General features: G+C 53.1%; 12 protein-coding genes across 12 annotated transcripts; 8 read left to right on the plus strand and 4 right to left on the minus strand.

The window, feature by feature from the left end:
* Window positions 1–1,458: 1,458 nt before the first annotated feature.
* Window positions 1,459–2,628, plus strand: CKM354_000498800 (uncharacterized protein; the record flags this gene model as incomplete). The annotated part of the gene is made up of 3 exons (XM_044800244.1): window positions 1,459–1,718; window positions 1,771–2,299; window positions 2,356–2,628. The coding sequence occupies 3 exons, from the start codon at window positions 1,459–1,461 to the stop codon at window positions 2,626–2,628; spliced, it is 1,062 nt and encodes a 353-aa protein (XP_044656179.1).
* Window positions 2,629–4,367: 1,739 nt separating this feature from the next.
* CKM354_000498900 (uncharacterized protein) lies at window positions 4,368–5,884 on the plus strand (the record flags this gene model as incomplete). The annotated part of the gene is made up of 2 exons (XM_044800245.1): window positions 4,368–5,431; window positions 5,563–5,884. 2 exons carry the CDS (start codon window positions 4,368–4,370, stop codon window positions 5,882–5,884), a joined length of 1,386 nt encoding a protein of 461 aa, XP_044656180.1.
* A 218-nt stretch (window positions 5,885–6,102) lies between these two features.
* On the minus strand, window positions 6,103–7,126 carry CKM354_000499000 (uncharacterized protein; the record flags this gene model as incomplete). Its single annotated transcript, XM_044800246.1, has 2 exons — window positions 6,103–6,877; window positions 6,936–7,126. 2 exons carry the CDS (start codon window positions 7,124–7,126, stop codon window positions 6,103–6,105), a joined length of 966 nt encoding a protein of 321 aa, XP_044656181.1.
* Window positions 7,127–7,525: 399 nt separating this feature from the next.
* On the plus strand, window positions 7,526–8,893 carry CKM354_000499100 (uncharacterized protein; the record flags this gene model as incomplete). The annotated part of the gene is made up of 2 exons (XM_044800247.1): window positions 7,526–7,549; window positions 7,604–8,893. 2 exons carry the CDS (start codon window positions 7,526–7,528, stop codon window positions 8,891–8,893), a joined length of 1,314 nt encoding a protein of 437 aa, XP_044656182.1.
* Window positions 8,894–8,939: 46 nt separating this feature from the next.
* On the minus strand, window positions 8,940–10,560 carry CKM354_000499200 (uncharacterized protein; the record flags this gene model as incomplete). The annotated part of the gene is made up of 5 exons (XM_044800248.1): window positions 8,940–9,980; window positions 10,032–10,097; window positions 10,154–10,225; window positions 10,275–10,408; window positions 10,476–10,560. 5 exons carry the CDS (start codon window positions 10,558–10,560, stop codon window positions 8,940–8,942), a joined length of 1,398 nt encoding a protein of 465 aa, XP_044656183.1.
* A 201-nt stretch (window positions 10,561–10,761) lies between these two features.
* CKM354_000499300 (uncharacterized protein) lies at window positions 10,762–11,811 on the plus strand (the record flags this gene model as incomplete). The annotated part of the gene is made up of 1 exon (XM_044800249.1): window positions 10,762–11,811. One exon carries the CDS (start codon window positions 10,762–10,764, stop codon window positions 11,809–11,811), a length of 1,050 nt encoding a protein of 349 aa, XP_044656184.1.
* Window positions 11,812–12,362: 551 nt separating this feature from the next.
* CKM354_000499400 (uncharacterized protein) lies at window positions 12,363–13,878 on the plus strand (the record flags this gene model as incomplete). Its single annotated transcript, XM_044800250.1, has 2 exons — window positions 12,363–13,706; window positions 13,759–13,878. 2 exons carry the CDS (start codon window positions 12,363–12,365, stop codon window positions 13,876–13,878), a joined length of 1,464 nt encoding a protein of 487 aa, XP_044656185.1.
* Window positions 13,879–14,146: 268 nt separating this feature from the next.
* Window positions 14,147–14,639, plus strand: CKM354_000499500 (uncharacterized protein; the record flags this gene model as incomplete). Its single annotated transcript, XM_044800251.1, has 2 exons — window positions 14,147–14,542; window positions 14,592–14,639. The coding sequence occupies 2 exons, from the start codon at window positions 14,147–14,149 to the stop codon at window positions 14,637–14,639; spliced, it is 444 nt and encodes a 147-aa protein (XP_044656186.1).
* A 456-nt stretch (window positions 14,640–15,095) lies between these two features.
* On the plus strand, window positions 15,096–15,586 carry CKM354_000499600 (uncharacterized protein; the record flags this gene model as incomplete). The annotated part of the gene is made up of 2 exons (XM_044800252.1): window positions 15,096–15,479; window positions 15,536–15,586. The coding sequence occupies 2 exons, from the start codon at window positions 15,096–15,098 to the stop codon at window positions 15,584–15,586; spliced, it is 435 nt and encodes a 144-aa protein (XP_044656187.1).
* Window positions 15,587–17,306: 1,720 nt separating this feature from the next.
* On the plus strand, window positions 17,307–18,657 carry CKM354_000499700 (uncharacterized protein; the record flags this gene model as incomplete). The annotated part of the gene is made up of 3 exons (XM_044800253.1): window positions 17,307–17,726; window positions 18,207–18,578; window positions 18,634–18,657. The coding sequence occupies 3 exons, from the start codon at window positions 17,307–17,309 to the stop codon at window positions 18,655–18,657; spliced, it is 816 nt and encodes a 271-aa protein (XP_044656188.1).
* A 180-nt stretch (window positions 18,658–18,837) lies between these two features.
* On the minus strand, window positions 18,838–19,854 carry CKM354_000499800 (uncharacterized protein; the record flags this gene model as incomplete). Its single annotated transcript, XM_044800254.1, has 1 exon — window positions 18,838–19,854. One exon carries the CDS (start codon window positions 19,852–19,854, stop codon window positions 18,838–18,840), a length of 1,017 nt encoding a protein of 338 aa, XP_044656189.1.
* Window positions 19,855–20,959: 1,105 nt separating this feature from the next.
* CKM354_000499900 (uncharacterized protein) lies at window positions 20,960–26,527 on the minus strand (the record flags this gene model as incomplete). The annotated part of the gene is made up of 1 exon (XM_044800255.1): window positions 20,960–26,527. The coding sequence occupies one exon, from the start codon at window positions 26,525–26,527 to the stop codon at window positions 20,960–20,962; it is 5,568 nt and encodes a 1,855-aa protein (XP_044656190.1).
* Between the last annotated feature and the right edge of the window lie 393 nt (window positions 26,528–26,920).

Here is a 26,920-nt window from a genome sequence, read left to right on the forward strand (position 1 = left end):
CTTCGGCATAATCCCGGGAACCAAATTGTCCCAGGCGTAACGGGACGCTCACCGTGGCAGCAAGCACACGTGGGCGTAAACAAGGTGGACTGGAGTGCCTTCGTGGGCAGAAAGGTGTCGAGTCGTGGTGCTACCTGCCTCCCGGGGCAGGAAATGTTGCTTCGTTTGCACTGCGTTCAGATTCCATGCGCTGATCGGCCTGTGCTTCGAATGCGTGACTGTCTTGCCATCGCCATTAAGGTGCCCACCTTGATGTCCAGACCAGCTGCGACTCCCATAAAATATGTTGTATCCCGACGCGACAGCAAATAATTCATCAAACTGTTTGTTTCAATGTTTCTCTGCCGGGACACTGACATTGGAGCCGTTGCCATTGCATGAAAGCGCTGCTCTGGCACGTCATGCAGAGCAACGACGAAGGAAGATCCACGAATACAGCCGCACAGGATTCTGATGACTTGGACATGCTGGTCGATGGGAGAAGATGTTCATCTTTTCCACAAACCCGAGGATTGATGCGTTCTGGTCCGACACATTTGCTCACTGCGTGGACGGAACAATGGATATTGCTGAATTGCGACGTTCAGAAGCGCCAAGAGACAGCCGTGTAACCGCGACACCAATTGGCCAGCACCGCCGCATCTTGGTGCAATAGCAGGGCCGGACGAGAACCTTAACAACAGCTTTACCGAATGCGGAACAGCCACAGTGAAGAGCTATCAGAGCTCCCCTTGTCAGCTCTAGTCAGGCTAAGAACCTTGAGGTCCGGCTGCAGACGCCGACTCCACAAGCGGTCGACCGAGATCACGGAGGGCCAGTACTTGCTCGTCCTACGCCGCATGATCCTGCCTACGGTGGACGAGATTTGTAGCTGAATCCGAGACCAACACCACATTTTGCCCCGCAGGGTTTCTGAAAATTGTTTCAAGCCTCCATGTTCCGTCACGCCGAGGACCGTCCAACAGTAACGCTCTGCATGGCGGTAGTCCGACTCTGCATCCAATGCCCGGCTTGATCACTCCACCATTGATCGGCGCACAGCTCGTGGATCTGCCAATGCAGACTGGCGCAACACTTCTGGGCGGCCTGGGGAGCGGACATCTGGCTTCCCGTGCAGGCCCTGCGGACGGAAAGATCCTTGGGACCTTGGGGCAATCCGCAACCCCGTCTAGACTCATGCCGTTTCCAGGATGGCTTGCGTGCTGAGTGGGTGTTCAATGCATCGACCATCTGTCCGACAGGCACGAGCACCAATGCCCCTCCTTTCAAGCGTGCGACAGATGTGGGGCTCGAGGCATCGAGTACGTGTCCCACCAGAAGCCAGAGACATGATAAGTAGGCCTACCGGCCCTCGATCATAGTCCCCTCAACATTCAGCCAGCCCCAATCCGCAGCACAGTACACCTCTCCAAAACTCGTATCCACATTCATCCTTTGCTACCACATAACACCGCAAACATGGCTCCTCAGGTTCCAGAGATGCAATGGGCCCAGGTCATTGAGAAGACTGGCGGTCCTGTTGAGTACAAGCAAATTCCCGTCCAGAAGCCAGGACCAGATGAGATTCTCGTCAATATCAAGTACTCTGGTGTATGTCACACCGACTTGCACGCCGTGAACGGGGACTGGCCACTCCCAACCAAGCTTCCACTTGTTGGCGGGCACGAAGGTGCTGGTGAAGTCGTGGCCATGGGCGAACTCGTCCACGACTGGCAGATGTAAGTGCAACTCGAAAGTGGGCATGATCCAGCATCACTGACCTTCAAACAGCGGTGACTATGCTGGTGTCAAATGGATCAACGGATCATGCTTGTCTTGCGACTTCTGCCAGACCTCTGACGAACCTCTGTGCGGCAAGGCCCTCTTGTCTGGCTACACCGTCGATGGCTCCTTCCAGCAGTACTGCATTGCCAAGGCAGCACACGCAGCTCGCATTCCAAAGGAGTGTGACCTTGCCGCGATCTCTCCCGTGCTGTGCGCCGGTATCACTGTCTACAAGGGACTGAAGGAGTCGGGAGCCAAGCCAGGTCAGACTGTCGCCATTGTAGGTGCCGGTGGTGGTCTCGGTTCGCTTGCACAACAATACGCCCGCGCTATGGGCCTGAGGACTATTGCCATCGACAGTGGTGATGAGAAGAGGAAGATGTGCTTGGAGCAGCTCGGCTCCTACGCGTTCGTCGACTTCGCCAAGAGCCAGAATGTGGTCAAGGATGTGCAGGCTGCTACCGAAGATGGTCTTGGCCCACACGCCGTCATTCTTGTCGCAGTGAACGAGAAGCCATTCCAGCAAGCCGCCGAGGTGAGTTGCATGCCTCATGAATAATGCCTGTCCAGCTTTACTGACTCGTGATCCAGTATGTCCGACCCCGCGGTACAGTCATCTGCATTGGCCTGCCAGCCGGTGCTTATCTGCGCGCACCCGTGTTCGAGTCTGTCATCAAGATGGTCACCATCAAGGGCTCCTATGTCGGTAACCGCAAGGACAGCTCAGAGGCCATCGAATTCTTCCGCCGCGGCGTCATCAAGGCTCCATTCAAGATTGTTGGGATGTCCGAACTCCAGAAGGTGTATGATCTTATGCACGCAGGTCAGATCGCAGGCCGATACGTCTTGGACACCTCGAAGTAGATTAATAAACCGGTCTGCTTGTACATAGCTGCTGAGTCGAAAAGAAAAATGAATACTTTAGCGATGTGTACGTTTGATCCAAGGGCCCTGTGAGAAGGAAGTTGAGCGAGGTGGGTGCGAGACTGCCTTTTGTGACGATGACAACTCAAGACATGATGTTCGCGGCTGCGGCGACCTATGGGGTCGAAAGTGCAGCGGTGTCCGCCGGCTCGCTTCATTCTGCTCATTATCGTTAGTACCTTCCTGGCGCCGCCGAAGTCCAGACTGCATTGAGTAAGTGCCGAGCACCGATGTTCTCAGAGGGCAGGTCAGGCGAGCGAAAGTTGTGTCTTGTCAGGAAGGTCAGGAAGTTAAGTCAACGACCTTTTCAAGCATCGCACGACTGCGCGGTATTGTGTGCTCTCGAACTTGAAGGTTTGTAGTGCTGCAGAAGAGGCTCGATCGGGCCAGTCCCTGAGGAAAAGGCACCATCTTTGCTCCACACCTGGCCACTGTCTACGCAGGAACCTGCTGATAGTAGCAGATCAGGGAGAGTCCTCTCATTGCTCAGAGCAGACCGTTCTGAAACCGTGGATCGTCGTCCTGACCTGCGATTAGAGCTCCTCTTTGTCCACAGCAGCCAGCTCTAGCTTGCCATCTCCATCCAAGGTGACATCGCTGGCTCTAGTGATGCGGATGTTCCCTCCATGGTTGTGAAGTCATGATCCAGATGGGCCGATTATTCTACGATGCAGCGGTCTCTTGCTAGCAGCAGTCCAAGCTACCTCCGATGAGAAAATTGCGGATGCCCTCCTGGATAGCTCGAAGTTGCGCTTCTCCGTCGTGCTCGCCTTCGATCTTGCCATCCGTGCTGCCGGCTTTGCTGGAGCCGACTTCACTCATGGGAGCGCCGCGGGCAGAGTTGGAGTGCCGGAAGTTGGTCTGTAATGATTGTCGTCGTACGCGTCGTCTGTTTGCCGCTGTGGGTTCTGTGCTCAGGATATTGGCCCGCAGCCAATCAACGCCTTCCGGCTCGGCAGCTTGAGAAGTTGCACGGCTTCTTCTGAAACGAAGTGCTTCACTTCCCCTGCCAGTCGCAGTAGCGACAGATTGACAATACCGACAAGTCTCATACTTGATGCACTGTGGACCTCGCAAAAGAGCGTGAAACGAGGCGCGGTGACGTCGCCGGAAGACAATTGTGCGCGCTGGTTCTCTGGAAGCTGGACGCGTGCGACCTCCTGAGACTCGGCGCAGTCTGCAAGTGCGACCATGTGCTGTACCGCACCTGTGACAGCCGCCGCGGCTGCACGAAGACTCAGCAAGATGACGACGCAGGGTCGCGCGCAAAGTGAAGGCGCTGCGGGTTGTTGATGGGCTCCAACAGTGGTGCGGTGCTGGCGACTGCACGTTGACAAGCTGCGTTTTCGCCCTCACATGTCTGTCCGCGCGCATATCCACTTCGTCACAAGCAGACGACGCACAAAATGCAGCCGAGACCTTGGCCTCTTGCTTGTGCCACTCTTCATTCACTTCGCGTTGCTTGACTTCTTGTTTGCTCACTTCGTTACCGTACCTTCCTTTCTGTTCACAGTGCCTGGCTGCACTTGCTTCGTCACAACGCTCACTTAACAGTCACTCCTTCTTGATCCACCGCGAAGTTCGCCTGGGTAGTCGCAGCCGCAGACTTTCTCCCCACCTCTCCTCGCCACTTTGCCCCCGACACTCACTCTCAAGGCTTTGACCTACCTGTCGCCAAGATGGCCTCCGTCCTCTTCGTCTTCCTCCTTTCTCTGCTGGCAGTCGCTACGGCCATGCCGCCAAAGCTTCGGATGCCCGAATTTGAGCGCCAGAGGCACCTGCAGAAACGCTCATTCAAGGCTCCAGTGCCTGGCCGCGCCCGACAAGGCGCCATTGAGGAACTCCTCCGCGTTCACAAGAAATACGACTGGACCATCGTCATTGTTGGGAGCGAGCCTTCCTACCCAATCAGCGCAACCACGAGTCGTTCTGTCGCCACCGCGAGCACTATCCCGACTTTCAAGACGTTGACGACAGTTTCTCCGGTTCCAAGTGACTCCCCTCCCACTTACGGTCCCTACCCGAACTCCACCAGCAGTGCACCACCCACGCCAACCAAGGGAAGCGAAGATGGTGAAGTTTCCGCGATCCCGGAAGAGAACGAAATTCAGTACCTCGCTTCTGTTACGATTGGGGGTCAACAGCTCTACCTCAATTTTGACACTGGCTCGTCGGACTTATGGGTTTTTTCAAGCAAGCTCTCGCCAAACGCTATTGGTAACCACTCATTCTACGACCCATCGAAGAGCGACACATTCACCCCCTACGAAGACGCCAGCTGGAGAATTTCGTACGGCGATGGCAGCTCTGCGAGTGGCATTGTTGGCTACGACGTAGTCGACGTGGGCGGCTCGACAGTGCAAAAGCAAGCTGTTGAGCTGGCAACATACATTTCAGCCAGCTTCGCCACTGATCCCAACAGTGATGGACTGCTCGGCTTGGGTTTCAGCAACATCAACACGGTAAAACCTGAGCGCCAGAAGACCTTCTTTGAGAACGTTATGCCCGACCTCTCGGAGCCACTTTTCACTGCCGACCTCGAGGACAATATGGGTGCTGGCGAGTACGAGTTCGGTAGAATCGACAAGGCCAAGTACAAAGGCGACATCCACTACGTGGATATCGACAGCTCCGAGGGCTGGTGGCAATTCCCGATCCCAAGCATCAGCATCAGTGATGATTATACATTCACGTGCGACCAAGACTGCCCCAAAACCATAGCTGATACAGGTTCGAGTCTCATGTGAGTCCAACGTCCAGCTTCGCTCCGACAGCCATGCAAGATGCCTACCACCTAAGGTAGAGATCGACAATCATCGCTCAGAGCGACGCGGGCAGAGAGTGTCGAGAGAACTGTGCTAACTCTACCTATAGATACCTGGACAATGAGGTTGTGACAGCTTACTACAAGCAAGTTAACGGGGCTTCTATCTGGCAGATGAATACCTATATTTACCCTTGCGACACAGCGCTGCCTGACCTCAGCTTGCAGATTGGAGACTACAACATGACCATCAAGGGTGAGGATATCACCTACCTTCAGTTCGATGGGAATGAGGGCCCGGCTGGTCAGTGCCTCGGCGGCCTTCAGGGTACTTCGAGTGGCCCGCAGATTTTGGGCGATGTATTTTTGAAGCAGGTCTTCGCTGTGTTTGATGATGGAAATCAGCGCTTCGGAGTTGCTGAGAAGAACTAACGCGATCTGACACCGTCTGCAGACTGGAGGTGAGACTTACCGAGATGCACCCGATCAAAAATGAGCTGGAGATACAGCTCTGGGATGGCGAGAGATGAGGTTTTGTCACGTCTATAGAATTACGACAGTATGCATGGCTCAGCAGCTTGAGTCGTCATCAATGAATGAATGCCCTTTTTTGACACGGCAGGCATCTCGATCTGCTTGTTCCATTCTCACTACAACAGTCCGGACTGCTTCATGTACGACGTCACATTATCCGCCACAATTAGCGTGATAATGGAGTGAGGAGCGATTCGGAAGAAGTAAGTACCAAAACCGCGATAAAACCGAAGCAGACCTTCCTTCCGATACGCTTGTACAGCACAATCCATCATACCAGTGTACTGCGATCCGCCCCTCTGCAACCTCGTCTTCAAGAAATCGAAAGGCAGACTGAAGAACGACGCGAAGAATCCCGCGATACCAGATGCCGCGAACGTGATGTTCCGATCGGACATCGCCGTCCTCTGCTTCAGTTGATGCTTCGACTCGGAGAAAAACGCCAATTGCCCGAAATTTGTCGCCATTGCCCTTACAATGGTCGGATAGGAACCTGACCACAGTGCAGTAATACCTTCACTTTTGGCAATTCTCGTCAGCGCATCGACGACAGATCGATAGTTCGCTCGCTGTTCTCGCGGCTTCATCCCATCGGATTGCAAGCGGATCAGAGCGACTTCTGCTGGATTGGCGATTGCTGCTGCGAGACCTCCTGCGGATAAGCCTGCGACTGCCCGTTCGCTAAAGCCGACACTGCGGCCTTGCTGTTCGGCTCGACTTGTTGCGAAGGCGAGGAACCGATCAAAGAAGCCTAGGCGTAGTGTTGCGTAGGATGCTTGACGGAGCCAGGCGGCTGAGATGCCATTGTATAGACTGAAGAAACCATCTTCGGCTACGATCTTTTGTGCTACAGCCAATGGCGACTGTCCTTTACCTGCAGCTCCTTCACCGCTGGGGGCAGTAAGTATATTGTCTACGGGATCGACGTAGTTTGGGAGGCGAGACTCACAGCAGCTGCAGTCGGACCTTGACCATATCTATTGGCTGAACACATGTTGTTGCTACAATGCCTGAACCCCCTCCAATCACGAAGGGCAAAAGCTGTTTCCCAGTCGCGGCAAGAACCGAGGATGATCTGGACTCATTTGTCGGTTTTGAGGATGATGATGAGCCGTCTACGGCTTGCTTCGACTCGGACATTGCATGGCATCCATGATCAAAGAGAACATCCGCCGAGTGCTTCGTGCCTACGGAGCACAGAGTGACGTTTGATCAATTGAGTTTCACGTGGCCCTCGGCATGTACGCCCGCCATATTTCCTAAGCTGCCTGGCTCGGCGACGTTTGAAGGGTTGAGGGCTTCCTTGTGCGGGGAGGATGCACCGTTATACCCGACTATTACCGATAACGACCTGTCTATTGCTGAGCTTCGATCCGTACCTGTGATGGTTCGTCATTGAATTGCGGTCGCATGAGCAGGTCTGGCGAAGTTGAGCTTTACACAAGAAGATAATTGAAGCATGTGAAAGTGCATGGGTCGTATTGTCCATGTCTTGGCGTTCAGCAACAACATCTCCTCTGACTTATTGAAATATTCAAGATGTCTTTTCTGGCTAAGAGAATTGTAAGCCACTCTACGCGTATGGTTTCGAGTGGCTTATTTGACTAACTCGTACAGCTTACCCGCCAATTAGCAAGACCGACGCTGTCGAACCTGGGATCATGTCGAAGCAGCCTGCTGAGTGAAACAGGAAGACGAAGAGTGCATGCTCCAGCAACTGAATTTCTTCAAAATGGAAACGTCGACTGGACTGAGTCTCAACAAATGGTCCGAGAGTCAATAGCCAAAATCGCGTCGAAATACGATGATGAATACTGGAAGGATCTCGACAGCAAGCATAAGTTCTCACTTGACCTCCACTCTGATCTGGCTGGAGCTGGCTGGCTAGGTATTTGTATGCCTGAAGAATATGGAGGGTCTGCTCTGGGTATCTCCGAAGCTTCTGTGATGATGCAGACGCTGTCCGAATCCGGTGGAGGAATGGCAGCAGCTTCATCAGTTCACATGAACATTTTTGGACTAGAGCCCGTCGTCAAATTCGCCACAGAAGAGCAGAAAAAGCGATGGCTTGTACCTTTGATCGCAGGAGAAGAACGAGCATGTTTTGGAGTCACGGAACCAAATACTGGACTTGACACTCTGAAGCTCCAATCCCTCGCGAAGAAGAACTCAGACGGCAAATCTTATTCCGTAAGCGGCTCCAAAATCTGGACCTCCACCGCCCAAACCGCCCAAAAGATCCTCCTCCTCGTACGAACAACTCCCCTCGCCGAAGTCAAAAAAGCCACGCAAGGCCTCTCCCTCTTCTATACCGACCTCGACCGCTCCGCAGTCCAAGTCCAAGAAATCGAAAAGCTCGGCCGTGCCGCAGTGGACAGCAACACCCTCTTCTTCGACGGCTGGCAAGTCCCAGCGGAGGATCTCATCGGCTCCGAAGGCGACGGCTTCAAACAAATCATGCACGGCATGAACGCCGAACGCGTCCTAATCGCCGCAGAAGCTCTAGGCCTAGGCTTCGCTTCTCTACGTAAAGCCGCCCTTTACGCTCAAGAACGCGAGGTCTTCGGCAGACCCATTGGAAAAAATCAGGGGATTCAGCATCCTCTTGCGGATTCTTGGATGAAATTGGAGGCTGCGAGGTTGATTACTTATCAGGCTGCGAGGATGTATGATCAGGGACATAGTACAGGGGAGTATGCGAATGCGTGCAAGTACCTTGCGGCGGATGCGGCATTTGAGGCGGCGGAGAGGGCGGTTTTGACGCATGGTGGGATGGGGTATGCCAAGGAGTATCATGTGGAGAGATATTTTAGAGAGGCGATGTTGCCGAGATTGGCGCCTGTGAGCAGGGAGATGATTCTGAATTATGTTGGGGAGAGGGTGCTTGGGTTGCCTAGGTCGTACTAAGTAAGGGAGAAGGCATGTGTTTTCGGAACAATTGGAATTTATCTGATTATGATGCTGGTGCTCTATTCTTGATCACGCCGTTTTCTTCCAGCTCGGCAAGGTTCTCTATCCCCAGATCACGGAGAACTTCGTTCGTGTGCTCGCCATGCAGTGGTGGAACGCTGCGTATTGATGTTTGTGTATGGCTGAATTTGATGGCGGGTCCCAGGATCTTGATCTTGCCTTTCACAGCCGCTGGCAGGTCTATCTCCGTGACCATATTTCGCGCATCTGTCTGCGGGTGGTCGAATACCCTTTCCATTGTGTTGATGGGCGCATACGGCATGCCGGATCCCTCGAATTCAGCTACCCATTCATCTGTCGATTTCTGGGCAAACAAGTCGTTGAGCATGGGATATAGCTCGTCCCTGTTCGTTACTCGATCGCCATTCGTCAAGAAGCGTTTGTCTTCAGCCATCTCTGGCTTGCCTAGTGTGCTGACCAATTTGGCGAATTGTTTGTCGTTAGTAGCGCCGCATACGAAGTACAAGTCTTTCGTCTTGAACGCGTCGTATGGGACGACAGATGGGTGCTGTGCTCCCCAGCGTTCTGCTTCAACGCCAAGGTTCAACCAGGAGAGAGCCACATTGGTTAGCAAGGCAACTTGCGTCTCAAAGAGTGACCCATCGATCTTCTGGCCTTCTCCTGTTCTTTCTCGAGCATACAGCGCGGCCATGATAGCTCCGTGCATGTACAAGCCAGTAGACATGTCTGTCAGACCTAACCCAGGCCGAACCGGTCCGCCACCTCGCTCACCCGTGAGATGGAGAAGACCTGCTTCAGCACCTGCAATCATGTCATATCCAGCGCGTTTCTCGAAAGGACCGCTGGGCCCATATCCGCTCGTACTGGCAAGGATGATACGTTTGTTGATCTTCCGGAGATCTTCGTAGCCAAGTTTCAGCCTGTCCAGCGCTCCTGGACGAAGATTTTCTACGACGACATCGGCTTCCTCGACCATACGACGGAAGATCTCTTTGCCTTTGGGATCCTTCAGATTGAGAGCGACACTCTTCTTGTTACGATTCACAGCCGAGAAGTAATTGGACTATTCTGCTTAGTAACATTCCGTAAGAGATGTGATACTGGAATAGCATACCATAGGACCAATGCCGGACTTCCACATGCGTTCCTCGCCTGCTATCGTCCAATAGCGGGTATCGTCCTGCGGGATTCAGCTCAGCCTTACGTCCAATAGCTGAAACTCGGGAAATGACATACACCACGATCCGGGTCTTCGATCTTGATGACCTCTGCTCCATAATCGGCGAGAATCTGTGTACAATATGGCGCCTAGAACGATCAGTTTCGCGCTTCACGCGGCAGGTCTCGACCAACTCACAGCCAACACGCGAGACAAGTCCAGAATCTTGACGCCCACGAGCGGTCCCTCCGTTTCACGTGGACTTGAATAGCTGCGCTTCGGTATCCGCGGGGCCGGTAAGACAAACACCCCGAGGTGGCTATGACGGCATCCTGGTCGAGTGAAATGGTGTCTGGCAAGGCTGAGCCGGAGAGCGGACATGATTAGAACGACTCGTGCTCACCACAGCCTTCATTGCAGCAGAGGTGCCGTATATCAGCCAAATATCAGCCTCGCCAGCCTTCAACTCGGTTCCTCGGGACATGTCGCTTACGGGCGCCCTTCACACGAGCAGCAGAGTTCTGAACCGCTCAGGATGCATCCCAAACCCCGCTCGGAAATGCGACGGGCGGAAGCATGTGGACCAACTGCGTACTTTGAGGACCGGGAGTCCGATGTCAACACGCTCATCTGGCCGGGCAGCGACGCGACGAGACCGCGGCGAGTGAGGCATAATTTGGACGAGATGGCCGCGCGGTTGGCGTCGAGCGTGTTGCGGACGGCAAGGACGACGCGGCGACACAGTGGGCCGGTTGCCGTGCGAAGAAGGTCGCACCTGTCAGCACTGCGACCTGACGTGACGATCCTTGAAGTCGGCCCTCGCGATGGCCTGCAGAACATCAAGACTCAAGTGCCAACACCAACGAAAGTCGAACTCATCCGGCGGCTTGCCAATACCGGTCTCCGCAACATTGAAGCGACCTCATTCGTGTCTCCAAAGTGGGTGCCCCAGTTGGCGGACAGCAAGGATGTCATCAAAGAAGCCAAAGCCATTGGTGAGCCAGTGGGCATCTGGATGCCCGTGTTGACGCCAAACATGAAAGGCTTGGAGTTGGCTGTTGAGAATGGTGCAAAAGAAGTCGTTGTCTTTGCATCTGCTTCAGAAGCTTTCAGCAAGGCGAACACGAACTGTACAATCGAAGAAGCGCTGGCACGTTCGGAGGAGATTGTACAAGCTGCAAAATCACATGGCATTCGAGCTCGTGGCGTGATCTCATGCATCGTGGCGTGCCCGTATGATGGCCCTACAGAGCCTTCCAAAGTGCTTGAAATTGCCAGGCGATTCCTACAAATGGGCTGTTATGAAGTTGGCCTGGGCGACACGATTGGCGTTGCAACTCCTCACGATATCGAAAAGCTATTGAAAGTACTCCTGACAGAAATACCTGCCGAAAAGCTCGCCGGACACTACCATGACACGTATGGACAGGCCATTGCTAATGTCGTGAAGTCCTACGAGATGGGCATTCGAGCTTTTGACAGCAGTGTTGCGGGACTTGGAGGATGCCCTTTCGCTATGGGTGCAAAGGGCAATCTCGCGACTGAAGACATGGTGTACACTTTTGAAAAAGCAGGCATCAACACCGGAGTGGACCTACAGCAGCTGGCTGAAATTGGTGATTGGATTTCTCGAGAGGTCGGCCTTCCCAACAATAGTCGAGCTGGCTCAGCCATCGTGGCAAAGATGCGTTCTACGAAGGAGGTCACTTCCAAGCCGGCCGGCCGGCCAAAGTAGGGTCAGACTTGGTTAAGAAGATCCGGTGACACACAGCAGCAGCAATATGATACCAAGGTCCTTACACAAATGACGAAGCCTTGCTCTGAAGGGGACCTTGGACTGGCGCAATATCGCAACAAAGTCAAAGGCGCGTACTCGGGCACTTTTTGGGTTGGTAGAGGTGGTCCATTGACAGCCCAATGAGTGAACTCCACCGCTGGCCATTCTTGACGAGTCCCATATCAAAGTCGACATCTGTCTTGCTACAGTCGGATGCCAGGTCGATTAATTGCTTGAGGGTCGGGCGACTCCAGCCAATCTCATCCACCTATTTCCGTCCTATTCCCGGTGGACCCAACTGAGCTGCCCAGAGGAAACAGCAGCAATTGGCGGAGGTGACGCAAAGCTGCAATACTGGATTGGGAAGATCGTCTTAGGTTGACCCCGCCTCGCCGCAGCTATGGTGGGCTCTCAGCCTGCAGTTGCTAGACACTCAAAGACCTGAATACATTCATTCGTCCGGCCACTGCACACATTCTGCAGAACGAGAACGGGATTGGATAGCAAACATGGCTCCCAAGTACAAGCCTGAAGACTTCACCAAACTCTACATCAATGGCGAGTTTGTGTCTTCCAAGTCTGGCAAGACATACGCTTTAAAGAACCCCAAGAACAACACCACAGTCTGTGATGCCGTCCCCATTGCGAATGAGGAAGATGTTGAAGCAGCAGTCGTGGCCGCAGAAGCCGCTTATCAGGGAGAATGGAGAAAGTTCACCGCGATGCAGAGAACCGAGTGTCTACATCGATTGGCAGCCCTGATGGAAGAAGAAATTGTTCCGATCCTGAGCCTGGACTCTCTGACAAGTGGCAACCCAACGAGCATCATCCCAACTCGCGAGAAGACCTACATCAAGAACTGTATTCTTTACTTCTCAGGTTGGACAGATAAGCAAGCCGGAGACTTCTTCCCCGATGATGATGGATTCGCCAAGATTGTCACTCATGAACCTCTCGGTGTTTGCGCTGCTATCAATCCATTCAACGCACCTGTGCCAACTATGATCCTGAAGTGCATACCAGCGTTGGCGACAGGTAATGTGATCATTGTGAAGCCGTCAGAGAAGACACCATTGGGGACTTTAGCCATGGCACCACTGTTTGAGAGAGCAGGATTTCCGAAGGGAGTGGTGCAAGTACTCACGGGAGCTGGCGAGACTGGTGCTTTACTTGCTAGTCACATGCGTATTCGCAAGATCAGCTTTACGGGAAGTATACCTACTGGCAAGAAGATCCAGGAAGCTGCTGCGAAGAGCAACCTCAAACGTGTGACATTGGAGTTGGGAGGAAAGAGTCCTGCTGTTGTGTTCGAGGACGCAAATCTAGACAACGCCCTCACATGGACCGTGAACGCCCTCCTTGCCCGGTCTGGTCAGGTCTGCGTCGCGGCTACTAGAGTATACGTGCACTCGTCAGTCGCCAAGGACTTTATCGCCAAATATACGGAAAAGGTCAAGGCTGCCGTGAGTGACATTGGAGATCCTCAAGACAGCACAGTGAAAATCGGACCTCTTGTCGACCAATCTCAGCTCGAGAGAGTCAAAGGCATGATCGAGCGAGGAAAAGGTGAAGCTGAGCTGGTAGTCGGTGGTGTCCAATATGGCGAGACAGGCTGCTACATGGAGCCAACAGTATTCCTGAATCCCAAGCCGGATGCGGAGATCTACAGAACTGAAGTCTTTGGTCCGGTAGCAGTGGTCAAGACGTTTGAGACTGAGGAAGAAGTGCTAAAGTTGGCCAACGATACGGAATATGGTTTGATGTCTGGTGTCTTTACGAAAGATATCACGAGAGCGCTGCGCGTGGCCAAGAATCTGGATACTGGTGTTGTTGGAATCAATTGTGTCAGCTATGTAAGTGAACTCGGTCGATCGTTGTTGGGAGAAGTGCTGACGTTGTTTACAGATGAACATGCAAGTTCCGTTCGGCGGCAGGAAACAGTCCGGCGTTGGCAGAGAATTTGGAGAATACGCTTTGCGTGCGTATACGGAGCCGAAAACAATGTTGATAAATATGAATGCATAGACGACTTGTACAGAGCAATTACAACGCATGCGAGAAATAGCGTGAAGACGGGATTCGCATTTTTGAGAGTGGCTGGCATCACGATTCCTTCACATGCAAGTTTGCTGCCCCAGACGTGAGCGCAATGGGTGTGAGGCGATCGAAAAACGTTGAATTCCTCGCACATGGATATCCGTCACCTCGACAGGCTTCAGCCCATGAATGATCAAGAAGTCAAGTTGCACCTTCCCTGCACTTCTAGAACCACGACACCACTGCCAGGCCACCAATGGACGAAACTACATCGCTTCGGAAGCGCTTGGAGTCGCTATCGCAGGAGCTATACGACATCATCTACGACCTCACCTTCCTCGCCCCACCCGAAGTCGTTCACGTCGACAATGGATACCGTCCGCCACACGTTCTCCACGTCGACAAGAAATCACGCAAAGACTTTGCATCTTCCTACTATCGCAACACCACTTTTCTCTTCGCTGACGAAGAGGTCTTCAACAAGTGGATCGCGCCTTTGAAATACTTGCCCGCTAACGCTTTCGGCACAAAGTATCTAGCGATCAACTTGCCCGGTAGTCTACGTGACCGGCTCGCCACCTATTCTCGGATTCGCAAGCGTTTCCAGAAATTTGGCAGCGAGCTCCACATTATCTCTTCGGGCGATGCTAAGGTATGTCTTGGAGATCGAGCTGATAGAGGAAATGTGCTAACTCGGCAAGGCCCTTGAGCTCTTCATCAAAGCAGAGAGTTCGAGCGGCAACCTTTGACCCCATAGAAGGCAAGATCGAAGTGGTGGCGTGCATCGTCGCTGGGCAAGGTAGTTCGGGCCTCACATATGCAATGAGTTCAACTGCAGCAGATCACCACAATGCAGACGGCGACATGGTTTCATACAGACTGCTTTAGGAGAGCTCGAGGAGGCGAAATTATGGTTGCAGCGCACATGAGCTCGCCGGTTGTCGGTTGCCACACTTCACTTCCAAGGCTAGCGGCTCGGCGCGTCCAGTGATTTCTGGTTCGAAGAGCAGCAAACGTTGCTTCACACACGCGCAGACACTACTTAAGCGCGACCTGCATGAGACGTTCCAAGATTTCCTCCTTCCAGTACTCCCATATAACACGATCAACTCTTCTATAATATCGACTTCCACAGAAACTCGAGCTATTTGCACCCGCGCTGCGCTGACTTACACCACTGCACGGCATCCATTACGAACGAATAGATGGACAAAACCACGTCGCTCCGCGACTTGATGCAATCCTTGCCGCAGGAGCTCTACAACGAGATCTACAACATGACATTCACTGCCAATCAGAAAGTCTTGTATGTCACTAGAACCTACTGCCCGCCACACCTCACACGCATCGACCACAACTCCCGCACAAAGTTCGTGGCTTCGTATTACTGCAACACCACCTTCCTCTTTACCAGGCGCCGGACATTCCGCCGCTGGAAGCAGGCTCTAGCGCACGTATCCAACACTGCATTTCACAAGTTGTATCTGGCGATTGTCCCTCCAAATCGCTCATGGTATGCTGGTGAGCCTGAGAGTTTGTGTCCTGAGCTCGGTATCAAGCTGGAGTATATTGGAGCTGAGGGCATTATGGTCAGTCATACATCATTATCAGATTGTTGAGATTATGCAATTGCTGATTGGGGAAGGAAACGATGCTTATGCAGGAAGCAGAGGAGGATCTTGACCGCCTGCCTTGATTTCGAATCGCTTCGGACGGATGGCATGGCTGAGATCAGCTACACGAGAAGGTGGTTACCACAGTATGATAATCCTGGGAATGGTATGGATCGCTTCGAAAATCTTGCCCACATAGCGATGGCTACGTATCGGTCACATGTTGTACTCTGTTCGTTGCAGGTAGGAGTATAGCCGACTTATCAAGACCGATGGACATGGAGATCGCGTCTCCAATATTAAGGTCTACCTTGTGCAAGGGGCCAACATAACTACAGCTATTTCCGTTCGGCCGTTTCTCGTTTGCTACACTTCACTTCTAAGGCTACCTTCTCGGCAGGTCTTGTTGTTTATGGTCCGATGCAGCAAACATGGTCTCACGCGCGCCCACTCACCGTTCACTATTTAAGCGGGGCTTACATGAGATACTTCTAGGCATGTCTGTTTCTTCACATCTACATCACGAGCACAACTTCGAGGCCGTAGACTAGAACTGAATTCGAGCCACGAACATACAATACGTCGAACCACTTTGCAGCCAATCTGCGCTGTCCCAGCAACCGTGCAATATCTGTCATCGAACAAAAAGATGGACGGAACCTCGTTACTCCTCCTCTTGGAAACACTTCCACAAGAGCTCTATGACAAGATCTACGACCTGACTTTCACTGCTCAGGAGAAAGTCGTCTACGTGCTCCGCCGCAACTATCATACATGATACACCACATCTACTTCATGTCGACCGTCGCTCACGGGAGAAGTTCACGTCCTCATACTACGGCAGTACTACGTTTCTCTTCACTAGCGACGACACTTGCGCTCGTTGGACAGATGCCTTAAGACACGTACCTAGCGCCGCCTTCCGCGCCTTGTATCTGTCATACCCGATGCGGATGGGCTTCAATCTTCAGTCACGTCGGCTAACCAGCGTCATGGACCGCTTCCAGGAGTTCGCGAATATCCTTCGAGTTTGTGGTCCATACGATACTGAGGTCAGTTAAAAGTATTGAGTCACTGGATTCTGCCGTTGCTAACTAGATCAGTTCAGGGGGCTCCTGAGCAGAGCAGGGCGTGACGGGGGTCAATTCTGATCAAGCAGGCTGCCATACAAATTGCAAGGTCGAGATTGAGGACGGATTTCAGGGCAACACAAGGGCGCGATCGCTCTTCTTTGCATACATCGATATTAGCTCGACAGAGCTTTGTAACTCGGATGGGTGCATACGAGAGCTGAGAGAAATGAGACACGAAGGAGACATTCTCTGAGTATGCTGGCTCTGCAGCGGCGGATACGCCTCGTACTTGCGAGGGGGACTGATTGTATGTGTTAGGGGGCCGAGGCACATCAGGCGAGTGCTGGCATCAAAGGCAGATCTCCCGACACTCCAAAAGTGCTACGGTCCATGGTTTTCATGTTCTACTCTTGCTTGCTTGCTTGCCTTGTTCACTTCCAGCCGGTCTCTCAGATTGAAGGTAGATGGTGCACCGTACGATGGGCTCTATTGCGCCTCGAGTTCGGTGCACAGGGCGCTCTGTCGCTAGGCGTGGTTGTCAAGAATGTGAGTTGTGAAGCGAAGTCAACGAAGTCAGGTCGTGTAACAGAAATATGTGCAAACATGCAAGTACTCACATTCGCCGCCGCGCTGCACTTGCCTTCACTTGCGTCCTCTGCCAGTCCATCTTGCAACCACAGCCTTCTCACCACTGACACAAACACTGCCAACCGACACTCGCGTGTACGAGATGTCGAACGAACCACCAGGTGCGTCGTGCGCCCTGCGCGAGTTACTCCAGACGCTACCGCAAGAACTCTATAACAACATCTACGACGAAGTCTTCACCGCCGTGCCGAGTGATATCGTTGTACGCAAATACTCGTACAACTGGCCGCACCTACTTCACGTGGATCGAGCTTCTCGCGAGGCATATGCGAAGTCCTATTTCGGCCTCACTACTTTCTTCTGCCATGGAGATTTCGAGCTTCGCTGGGTCAGGACGCTCTGTGATGAGCATTTTGAGTTCACCAAGGGGCTGTTTCTTCTGTGCGGCTCGGACGACGACGAATCATGGATGCGCTTTCTCATGTATATGGAGCTTCGCGACACGATGCATCTATGGGGCAAGGACAAGGCAGACAAGGTGCAAGTCATCAGTCATTCCGAGGTAAGCTCATGGGCTCATACTGGATCTCAAGGGGTTGTTCTAATGTGTTTAGGCCCAGAAACGCTTCGGCATATTAACGAATACTGGCGAATATGCGACAGACGAAGGCGTGAGCAGGAGTTGACAGAGCGACACGACAGGGAAGAAGTTCGACACCTGAAAGGTCTTTACCGATTCGACTTCAAGTCTCCAAGTGGACTTGTATTCGATCGGTTGACATGTAGTCTTAGAAAGTTGACCGAGGGGGCGTGAAAGGGATAAACGGAAGAGACCTTCCGTAGTGAATCGCATGAGCAAACTCTGACGCCTCCACTATTTCTTGTTGTCCACGCGTCTCTTGCTCGCATCACATTCAACTCAACAGGCTCCAGATTTCAAACTGCCGTCTATCTTCGCATAATGGCCACTGCGCGAATGGCCAAGATGTCGACCAGGACCAGGACTCCAAACTCAACCGGCGATCTGTGCGAATTGATTCAGAAACTGCCCGAAGAGCTTTACAACAGCATCTACGACGATGTATTTACTGCCATGCCTGGAACATTGATCGTGCGCGACAAGAGCTCCACATGGCCGCACCTTCTTCACGTCGACCGCGCCTCTCGCGAGATGTATGCCAGATCCTACTTCGCCGTCACCACCATCGTCATTTGCGACGACAGGTTCGGATATCACTGGTTGAGAGCATTATCTCATTACCACATCGATCTCGTCAAGAAAATATTCTGTTTGTGCCCCGCAATCGAGTCCCCGGGGTTCTGGCACACGGATCACTTGAGCATGCAGCCCATGCTGCAGCGCACGTACGGCAAGAAAAAGGCAGAGAAGATGCGATTCATCGGTCCGTCCGAGGTGAAATCACTGGCACACCTTCCAACTCTTACAAAATGTATGCTGACCAAATCAGGCCAAGAAATGGTTCGGTATCTGAAACCACCTCGGCGAATTCACAAGGGAGAGCAGGACACGGGCAGAACGCCAGGGCGACAGGGAAGAATCAGACGCTTTTACAGTCCAGCAAATGCGCCAGAGCACTTCATTGAAGTCGTTCCTATCATGAATGGCTTTTCTCCCATACCCAAGAATGCAGGACTCGATATCATAATAGTCATCAAACCACGACAGGATTCGCTTCCTCTCCATTGGCAAGAGCCAGTCGCTCCTCTTCCTTCTTCTGCCGCAGAGCTTCAGTCTCCTTTCGCAGAGCCTCAAGGTTGAAACCGCCGTCTTCATCGTCAGAGTCTTCGTCAGAGTCGCCACGCCAATCTCCCTTCTCGAACATAGCACGACCTGTGGCCTCCTTCATGGTCTGTGCTTCCTGTTCGGCCGCCTTCTTGTCTAATCGCTCCTTCTTCCACTTCGCGAAACTCTCGGGTGTGACCGGTGTCAGCTTGCCTGTGAGCTGCAGTCGTTGCGATTCCAGGAAGTCTTCCAGGGTGAGAGTCGCCATAGGTGACTTGTCCATAAGGGCCTTCTCTGCCGCCCGCTGTTCCTTGGTCTTGAGCACGAACCCAGGTGGCAAAGAGTGCTTATATTTGCATTCGTCTCCACCGTTCGGACATTGCCAGAACCAACCATATTTCTGGTTCTCGACAGCTTCAATGAAGAACTTGCAGACCTTGTCTGTTGTCGTCTTTGGATTTCCGTGTTTCGACAAAACGACTTGTCGCAGCTTCTCTTCATCCCACTCCTCCATCCCGTCGTTCTTCTTCTCATCCTCAGCCTCATCGCCACGCACGTCTTGATACAAGTCCTTCTTCGCAGTCTTGCGTTCCACATCCAGATCGTGAGAGAACTTGCACTTCTTACCCTTCTCACATCCACCCTTCTTGAAGAACTGACAGAGAATAGTCTTGGGGTCCACTCCCGGGGGCACTTTTTGAACAGCGACAGGAGCGAAGAGTTCTGCCGCTTCCTTTCGTGCTTGCTCTGCTGCCAACTTCTCCTTCTCCTTTTGCAGCTTCAGCGCTTCCTTTTTCTTATCCTCCGGTGCAGAATTCTTCGACGCAGACATCTGCTTGATGGCCTTCTGTGCAGCACCACCTTTCTTATTCTTCATACCAAAGGACTTGTCCTCAACGGTAGCCTTCTTCTTCTTGGGCTCCTCCTGCTTTCCTTTTGGGGGCATCTTGGGCGGTAAAACGGGTCGCTTCTGCGACGATCAAGGGCAAAGGTGGATTTCTTCGCTCAGTCTTCGTTGACTGAGGAGCGGGGGGTGGTCGGGTCGCGTGCGCGGGGCGTTTCGATGGGCGGTCAGTGTAAAGGCGAGGGAAAGCTCTCCATGTGTAGACTTTTCCGTACGTCAGCCGCCACGGGTGCTCGTTTCGAGAAGCGAGCACGTGAGAGATAGGGCACTGTTGGGCGTTGAGTGAATGTATGTTTCCGCTGAAGTCGAACTTTCCATCTGTGGTCACCGAAGTGGCGTCACTGCCAAGAGTTCGGGATCGCCAAGCGCATGGGATTCTGCCGTTGCTGCTCGTCCTCACTCCTTTTCACTCTGCACAATGGGTGTGTTCACTATCCTTCTGGTCTTCCTTGCCTGCTTCGCGGTCTTCACACTGGCCATATTTGCCCTGTCGTCATGTCTAGGAGATGAGATACGGGCAGCTTGGAGTGGAAGGCGCACAAGGCACATCCCCACCACGTACGGTCTTCAATATGCCCAAGCCATGGGTCAAGGTGGCCACGCAGGGTATTCGGAGCACATCGAAATGGAAGACATGCTCCACAGATGGAAGGAGGACGATGAGAATGAATGAGTGATTACTATTACCCTTCTCGAGAATCCTTCCGAACATTGAGCACAGCCGTGCGACTTGCATGCAGTAAATTGTCACTGCGTTGCGTTGAAACGAGGACTGGACCAACGTCTTGCCAAAGCTCACGTCAGACTCTGCCTCTGACTTCGCGATCGATGCTGAGGATGCTTCGTCTGATAAAGAAGTCGGGAGTTCGAGAGACCGCAAGACTCCAAGAACCAGCTGTGGGTGCGAGGGGATAATGAGACCGGAAACGAAGACGAATACCAAATGCGCTGCTTCATCATATCTCGTATCTCATACAATGCAATGTAACGCTGCAAGATAATCATACAAGGCCACGCCGGGCTCTAATGCCCACGCTACCGTCACCACCAACGCCGCCAGAAAAGCAAAAATATGAGCCGGCAGCTATTCAGGCCACACACCATCAACTACCATCCAACCCATTCCGATCGCGTCCCAAACATCATTCTATGGTGACACGGACCCAGCCTCCTTCAACCCAACTTTTCCAGACTTCTTCATGACACCCAACTCGACCAATCGATCCCAAATTTGATCCTTGACCATGGGAGCCTTCTTATCGAAAGCAGCGCCGTCAAGGATAGTCAACTGTGGACAACTATGCCCAAGCATGAGATGACAGACTCTCTTTCGCAACTTTGTGCTCTCGTCCAGGCGGTCATGGTGGATGCTGTCTCTTCCAACATCTTGGGCGGGAAGAATGTATTTCGCCACCTCGTTCTTTTCCGCCTTAATATCCTCCTCATCGACGTCGCTGTTTGTAAGCGGCTGTTGTCGGCGTATGATACTGGTTGGCATATGATGTGACTGAGCGGACAGAGTCGCAATGGGGGCGTAAAAGCCGTGAGACAATGGGTTATCGCGTACATCGAGAGATGTGAGCATAGGCATCTTGGAGAAAGTCGCGACGCTCTTTCGGAGACGGTCAAGTCTGTTACCGCAGACCGAGAGCTCTTCCAGCTTCTGCACATTGAGCAAAGGCCGAACATCCTTGAGAGAGTTGAAATTTAGATTCAGGGTAATCAGGTTTGGCAGCTTCAAGCCAAAGTCATCCGGAAGCTGCTGGATGCCACATGAGGCGAGCTCGAGATGCTGTAGACTGAGGAGGCTGGCTGTCAAGCTGAGAGGCGTGAGATCACTGCCTGATAGTCGAATCGTGCGGGCATGGCAAGTTTGTTCCAGTATTCGCACGGTGAGACTCTTGTTTAGTGTCTGTCTGCGCATCGAAAGAGTGTCGAGGGATTTCAATGTCTCCAAACCCCCGATGCTCCGGATCTGATTTCCGTCCAGGAGCACTGTTTGAAGCGCTGGCATGTTTCGGACGTCTAGCTGTGTCAAGCCACAATTCTGTATTGACAAATGTCTCAAGTGTGGCAGCGCATGGTCAAATGCTAGAGGTCTGGAGATCAGGTTGTCATCTAGCTTGAGGCTCTTCAGAGATGTCAGTCGATCCAGTCCGTCAACAGCCTCTATCGCATTGGAGCACAAGTCCAGCTCCTCCAATCTTTGCAAGTAGCTGTTCTCAACGTCGACAGCGCGTACGACGTTCCGTCGCAGTCTGAGTTTCAGAAGGCCATCAAGCTCGAGCACGCCGTCGAGGCTAGTGATCTGATTATTGTCGGCCTTGAGCTCCCGCAGGTGCACCAGGCATTCAAGTCCTTTCAGGCTGTCGAGCTGGTTGTCGGAAATGTCCAGATATTGCAAGTTCGCGAGATGAGCCCATGCTGTCAAACTGGTGAGCATATTACCGTTGGCCACAAGTGTTCTCAAGCTGCTTGGTACACCATTGAGGTATCCGAGCTTGTTTTGAGACACGTCCATTTCTCGCACGCGACTGCAGAAGTCATTGAGCCCATGCAGAGTCGTCACAGAACGACTGCGAAGGTCCAGTTGCTTAACGTCGTCCCAATATGGTTCCTCCGATTTCACATCCACAAGAGTCTTCACCAGGTCCTTGACGGCCAAAGCATAGCGGTCATCAACCTCGTCAGCAGCATGTCTGGCAACTCTGTGAGCCAAAGCACGCTCTGATGGCCGTACGCTATCCTCCTCGTGGACGGTGAATTCTGGTAGATCACTCAGAATATGGCTTGGATCGTACTTGTGCGGAGAAGAGAGTATCTCGGAAACGTGGCTCGTTGTCTGACGGGTGCTGAGCGGGCGTGAGACGCTGAGAGCCACGCTCATCATACGCTCTCCCGGCAAGGCGGCCACGAAGGACAACTCGCTTTGTTCCATTACCTCCATATCGCTGAAGTGGCTAGTGGCTGTCTGGCGACGCATAGACACATTTCGTGTGACATGGCTGTGCTCCGAAGAGAATTGGACTTTGGCCGGTGCCTTTCGCACTTTAGGCGCTCTGATATACTGCTGAGGTTGGTTGTCGGGAAGAATTGCCGTGTCATCTCTGAGGTCCGCTAGCTCATCTGATTGCTGATTGACTTCATCGAGAGTGCTATCTCCAACGAAATCGTCATCGGTGCCGGATTGCTGTTCCATGGGAATAGCAGAAATCTTTCCCTCGCTTTGAACGGTTGGCTGTCTGGACAATGTGGCGGCGTTGCTGCGTTCAGCCAGAGCTGCCCGGGCAGCGGCATATGCCAAAGGTTGTTGCCTGGCTTTACCGTCGGTCGCTAGCTGCTGTAAATCATCATATCCCCACGAAGTAGCGCGTGTCTCGTTGGTCTGCTGTTGACTAGACTGGAGGGCCGTCGATTTGTCTGGGTCTGAACTCGAGTACGTGTGGCGAGATTTGGTGCTGCTGCCATGAGTCGATGGACGCGCGAGAACGGTCTCTTGCGATGTAATGCGAGATTCAATCTGCTGTTGTGAGACATCCAGCGCCTTTGACCCAAATGTTGTGGCGACATCATTTGGCAGTGCGCTCAGTCGCCGGCCCTGATTGCTAACTTTCCGAATCTCTTCTTCTCTTTGCTCGTCCACTGGGAGGTCCGAGATCTCCCGGAATGGATCATCGTCGCTGGTGATGTTGCTTGGCGGCTCCAGAAAGCTGCCGTAAACCGGCTTCTGCGGACTCTTCGTCTTCACCCATTGCTGGCGATCCTTATCATACACCATGGCGCCCACTTGATCCCCGATCAAATGAGCAACGTGTTCAGGCGCCAAGACACCAACATTGTCAGATTTGCGCGTCGACGCAGTGTGAATTGTCCTGCCAGTGCTAGTAGCCGCTGATGTCTGCGTCGATACTGACTGGTTCGATCGCTGTGAGACAGGACGCGAAGAGTCATCGTCAACGACTACGTGAGGCATGGGTCCTTTGATACGAATGTTGGAGTGTTCGTCGATGGCCACGTAGGCATTCTCGTGCAATGAGGCCTTTCCCAGCTCTGATTCTTCATCGTCCGGTACGCCCGAGTCGGCGATGAAATCGGTATCTTCAGTCTCGCGGAACTTACGCAGGTGGCTCATCAATCTGACATCGGTCTGCTCAGATGTCCTCGGTCGCCAGCCACTAGGCACCTCTCTCGAGGGAGGACGGGACACACGCAGTGCCGAAAGCTGCTGCAGCGACTGATCCATGTCCTGACTATGCCCTTCTTGGTCGGATTCAGCAACACTACCAAGTCCACTTTGCCGGCCAGCTTTTTCCCGAATCAGTCGCATCACCATGACTGCTTCGTTGAAAAAATCTTGAGTTGTCACAGAGCGCTTGCGCTCCGTCTGATCACCAGAAGCTTTTTGTACTCGCAGACTGAATTTGGCAACTTGTCCAGCCACCGCTCGAGCTTGCTGCTGAATGGATGGTGGGCTCTCAGAAGCCATTGAAGTCTCGACTTGCTCCATCACTGCTTCCAACTCTTCTGGGGCCTCCGCGACAAATTCCTCGGCAACCTCCCTGATTTCGGCCTCGATCTGCTCCCGCCGTCGTTGGCTCGGGGTAGGATTTCGCGGACGGAGCGCCTCCAGTAGCTTGTCTATCTTCTGCTCGCTTCCGCCATGCTGAGTAGAGATCGCTTGCTGGAGATTCTCGTGAAAGGATCGGCTATACTCAGAGCCATCTTCCTGAAGTTCCGAAGCATGGAGCGTCCTTCGCCGCTTGGGAGTTGGCGCTTTGTAAGGGGAATTCGGCGGGCGCTTGCTCATGGCAGCTCCTGTATCGGTTGGAGGCTGAAATGCTCTGGTTGGGTTCGTGGCGCAGTCTGCAGCGGTTTGGGTATACGTCGGGTTCTTGGGTCCCATGTTCAATGTAGATCCGGCAGAAGTGACGGCACTACGTCGCCGCTTGAGCCGGAATGTGCCTCGAGCTGCGGGCGAGGATTCGGCCTTGAACATGAGAGGCGATCTGGCACCAGGAGGAGGGACATCGGAGCCTGGAGATCCATCACTTTCGGCTTTATCTGAGTCAGAAGCGCTTGTGATCGTGATTTCAGCTGGAAACTTGTGATGATTGAGCTCGCCACTACCGAAAGACCCAGAAAAGACATCGCGCCTGTGTTGTGCCGCTTGCTTCGATTCGTTCTCTTCATGAAAATCGCTAGCGTCTTCCGACCGTATACCAGATAACTCTGGGTCGAGCTGACTCATGCGTCGCAAGAGTCGCTTGCTTGTAAATGTGTCATGGGGACCAAACAGCTTCAGAGGACTTCCGGAAGATCGTGATCGCGCTTCTGAGCTTGCCTCTACATGAGTGGGAGTGGCGATCTCGCGCACTGGTGATTGCACCTGAACTTGCCTGCGAGCCACTGGGACATCGGGGGAAAGGAGATCGCCGGCGTTGCGGGCCCTCGAGGAGCTCGGTCGTGAAGGCGAAGGGCTCTGTGGTCTCTCGTTGAGGGAGCTCTGAACCGAGTAGCCACCTCTTCGTGTTTGGACGTTGACTGTCAGTCCAGCGATCGAAGGCGGTGTCCCGGTAGGCAGGTTCTCTGATAGAGACAGATCAGGCATGGCGGGCAGCTCACTTTCAGGACCGTCTGTGAAAGTAGACTGCTCTTGTTGCTCCTCATAGTCCTCGTCCGCGCACGATGCGTCTTTCTGTTCATGATGTAGATCATTCCGCATAGCCTGTTGCGACATGTTGTGGAATTTTCGAACCAGACGGGAGTCCAATGCCTTGTAGTCCACCTGACCATTTGTACTCGTGTGTTTTGAGATAAACACAGGGCTGAAATCCTCACATTCTGTTTGTCCGCTAACTGTCCTATTTCCATTCATGAAGTGCTCGGTCGGTTCCAGTCTTTCGGGGCTTGACATGGGATGCTTGCCAGGCTCCTTGTGCATGTTGTGCTCCTGCCGTAGCTCAGAGTCATCCAGCTCGAAGGGGTTGCTCTCGAATGTCTCATCTTCGGTGTATGCCTGACTGTCCTGTCCCTCACATTCTTCAACCTCTGTGCCCTCGATCTCCTCATCGACTGCGGTGAGTCCCGCCTCGTATTCAACTTCCTCCTCGTTGGGGTATTTCTGAACCTGGTGCGGAGGCCAGGTCGGCGGGCTGGAAGGTAGATTGTTTACAGCAGAGTTGTTCAGCCAGCTCATGCTGCCTCTGGTGGTTGGTCTGGCGTCCGCATCGCGTGGGGCTGCAAAGATGTTCTCGAGCCCGGATGGACCGAATAGATCTGTCTGGTCGCCATATCCCACTTGACCCTTTAGTAGTCTCTTTCTCCACTCGAGAGTTTCCTTTTTCGCTGGCGATGCGCTCTTCGAACGCTGCAACATGGTGCCATACTGGACCACTGATTCCTCGGATGTCCCCGAGAAAGAGCGCGAGGCGCTCAGCTTAGTCGTCCCGCTCGCTCTTCGCAAAGAGTTGTTGTTACTACTGTTCTGGCTCAATGGCGCCAATGGGTCTCGTCGCCGCTGTATCGAGTTCTGCGATGTCGTCACTTTCTGGTGGGAGATCTGCCGCGTGGTGCGGGTGGTGTTGACTCGAATGGAGTGGGCATTGTGGGAAGCGGAAGAAATGTGTTGTTGCTTTTGGGCTGGTGGTTTGTAAGATGATGGCACCTCCCAATTCTCATCCAGGCCTTCCAGCCACGGCGCAACGCTTTGGGCCATGCTATCGATGCTGCTGGCTGTCGATCATCCGCTGAGTGCAGCGCGTTGTTGTGTTTGGTGTCTGTGTGCTGTGAGGATGTGTCCGACCGTGATGGTGCAAGAAAGGCCCCCAAACTGCCAGAACGCGCAGCACCCGCCGCACGAATGCTATACGCTCGCGAAATCAATGATGTGCGCAATTGGTGGGCGGTGCGTGCGTGTGAAGTCAGATGTGTTCATAGCTTCGCGCTTGTGTCGTCGTGCCTGCCCTGTGCTTGGATCACCAGCTCCAAAGCCGTTGCCGCAGCAACCACGTTCACGACCCCTGCTGCCTTAACGACTGCGCATAGCGCCGAGATGTTCGCCACTTTGGATGTCCAGAACATGTTCCAGTAAATTCGAGACCATGAGAGC

Source organism: Cercospora kikuchii, assembly GCF_019650295.1.
Source record: "Cercospora kikuchii DNA, contig_00003, whole genome shotgun sequence".
NCBI lineage: Eukaryota > Fungi > Ascomycota > Dothideomycetes > Mycosphaerellales > Mycosphaerellaceae > Cercospora > Cercospora kikuchii.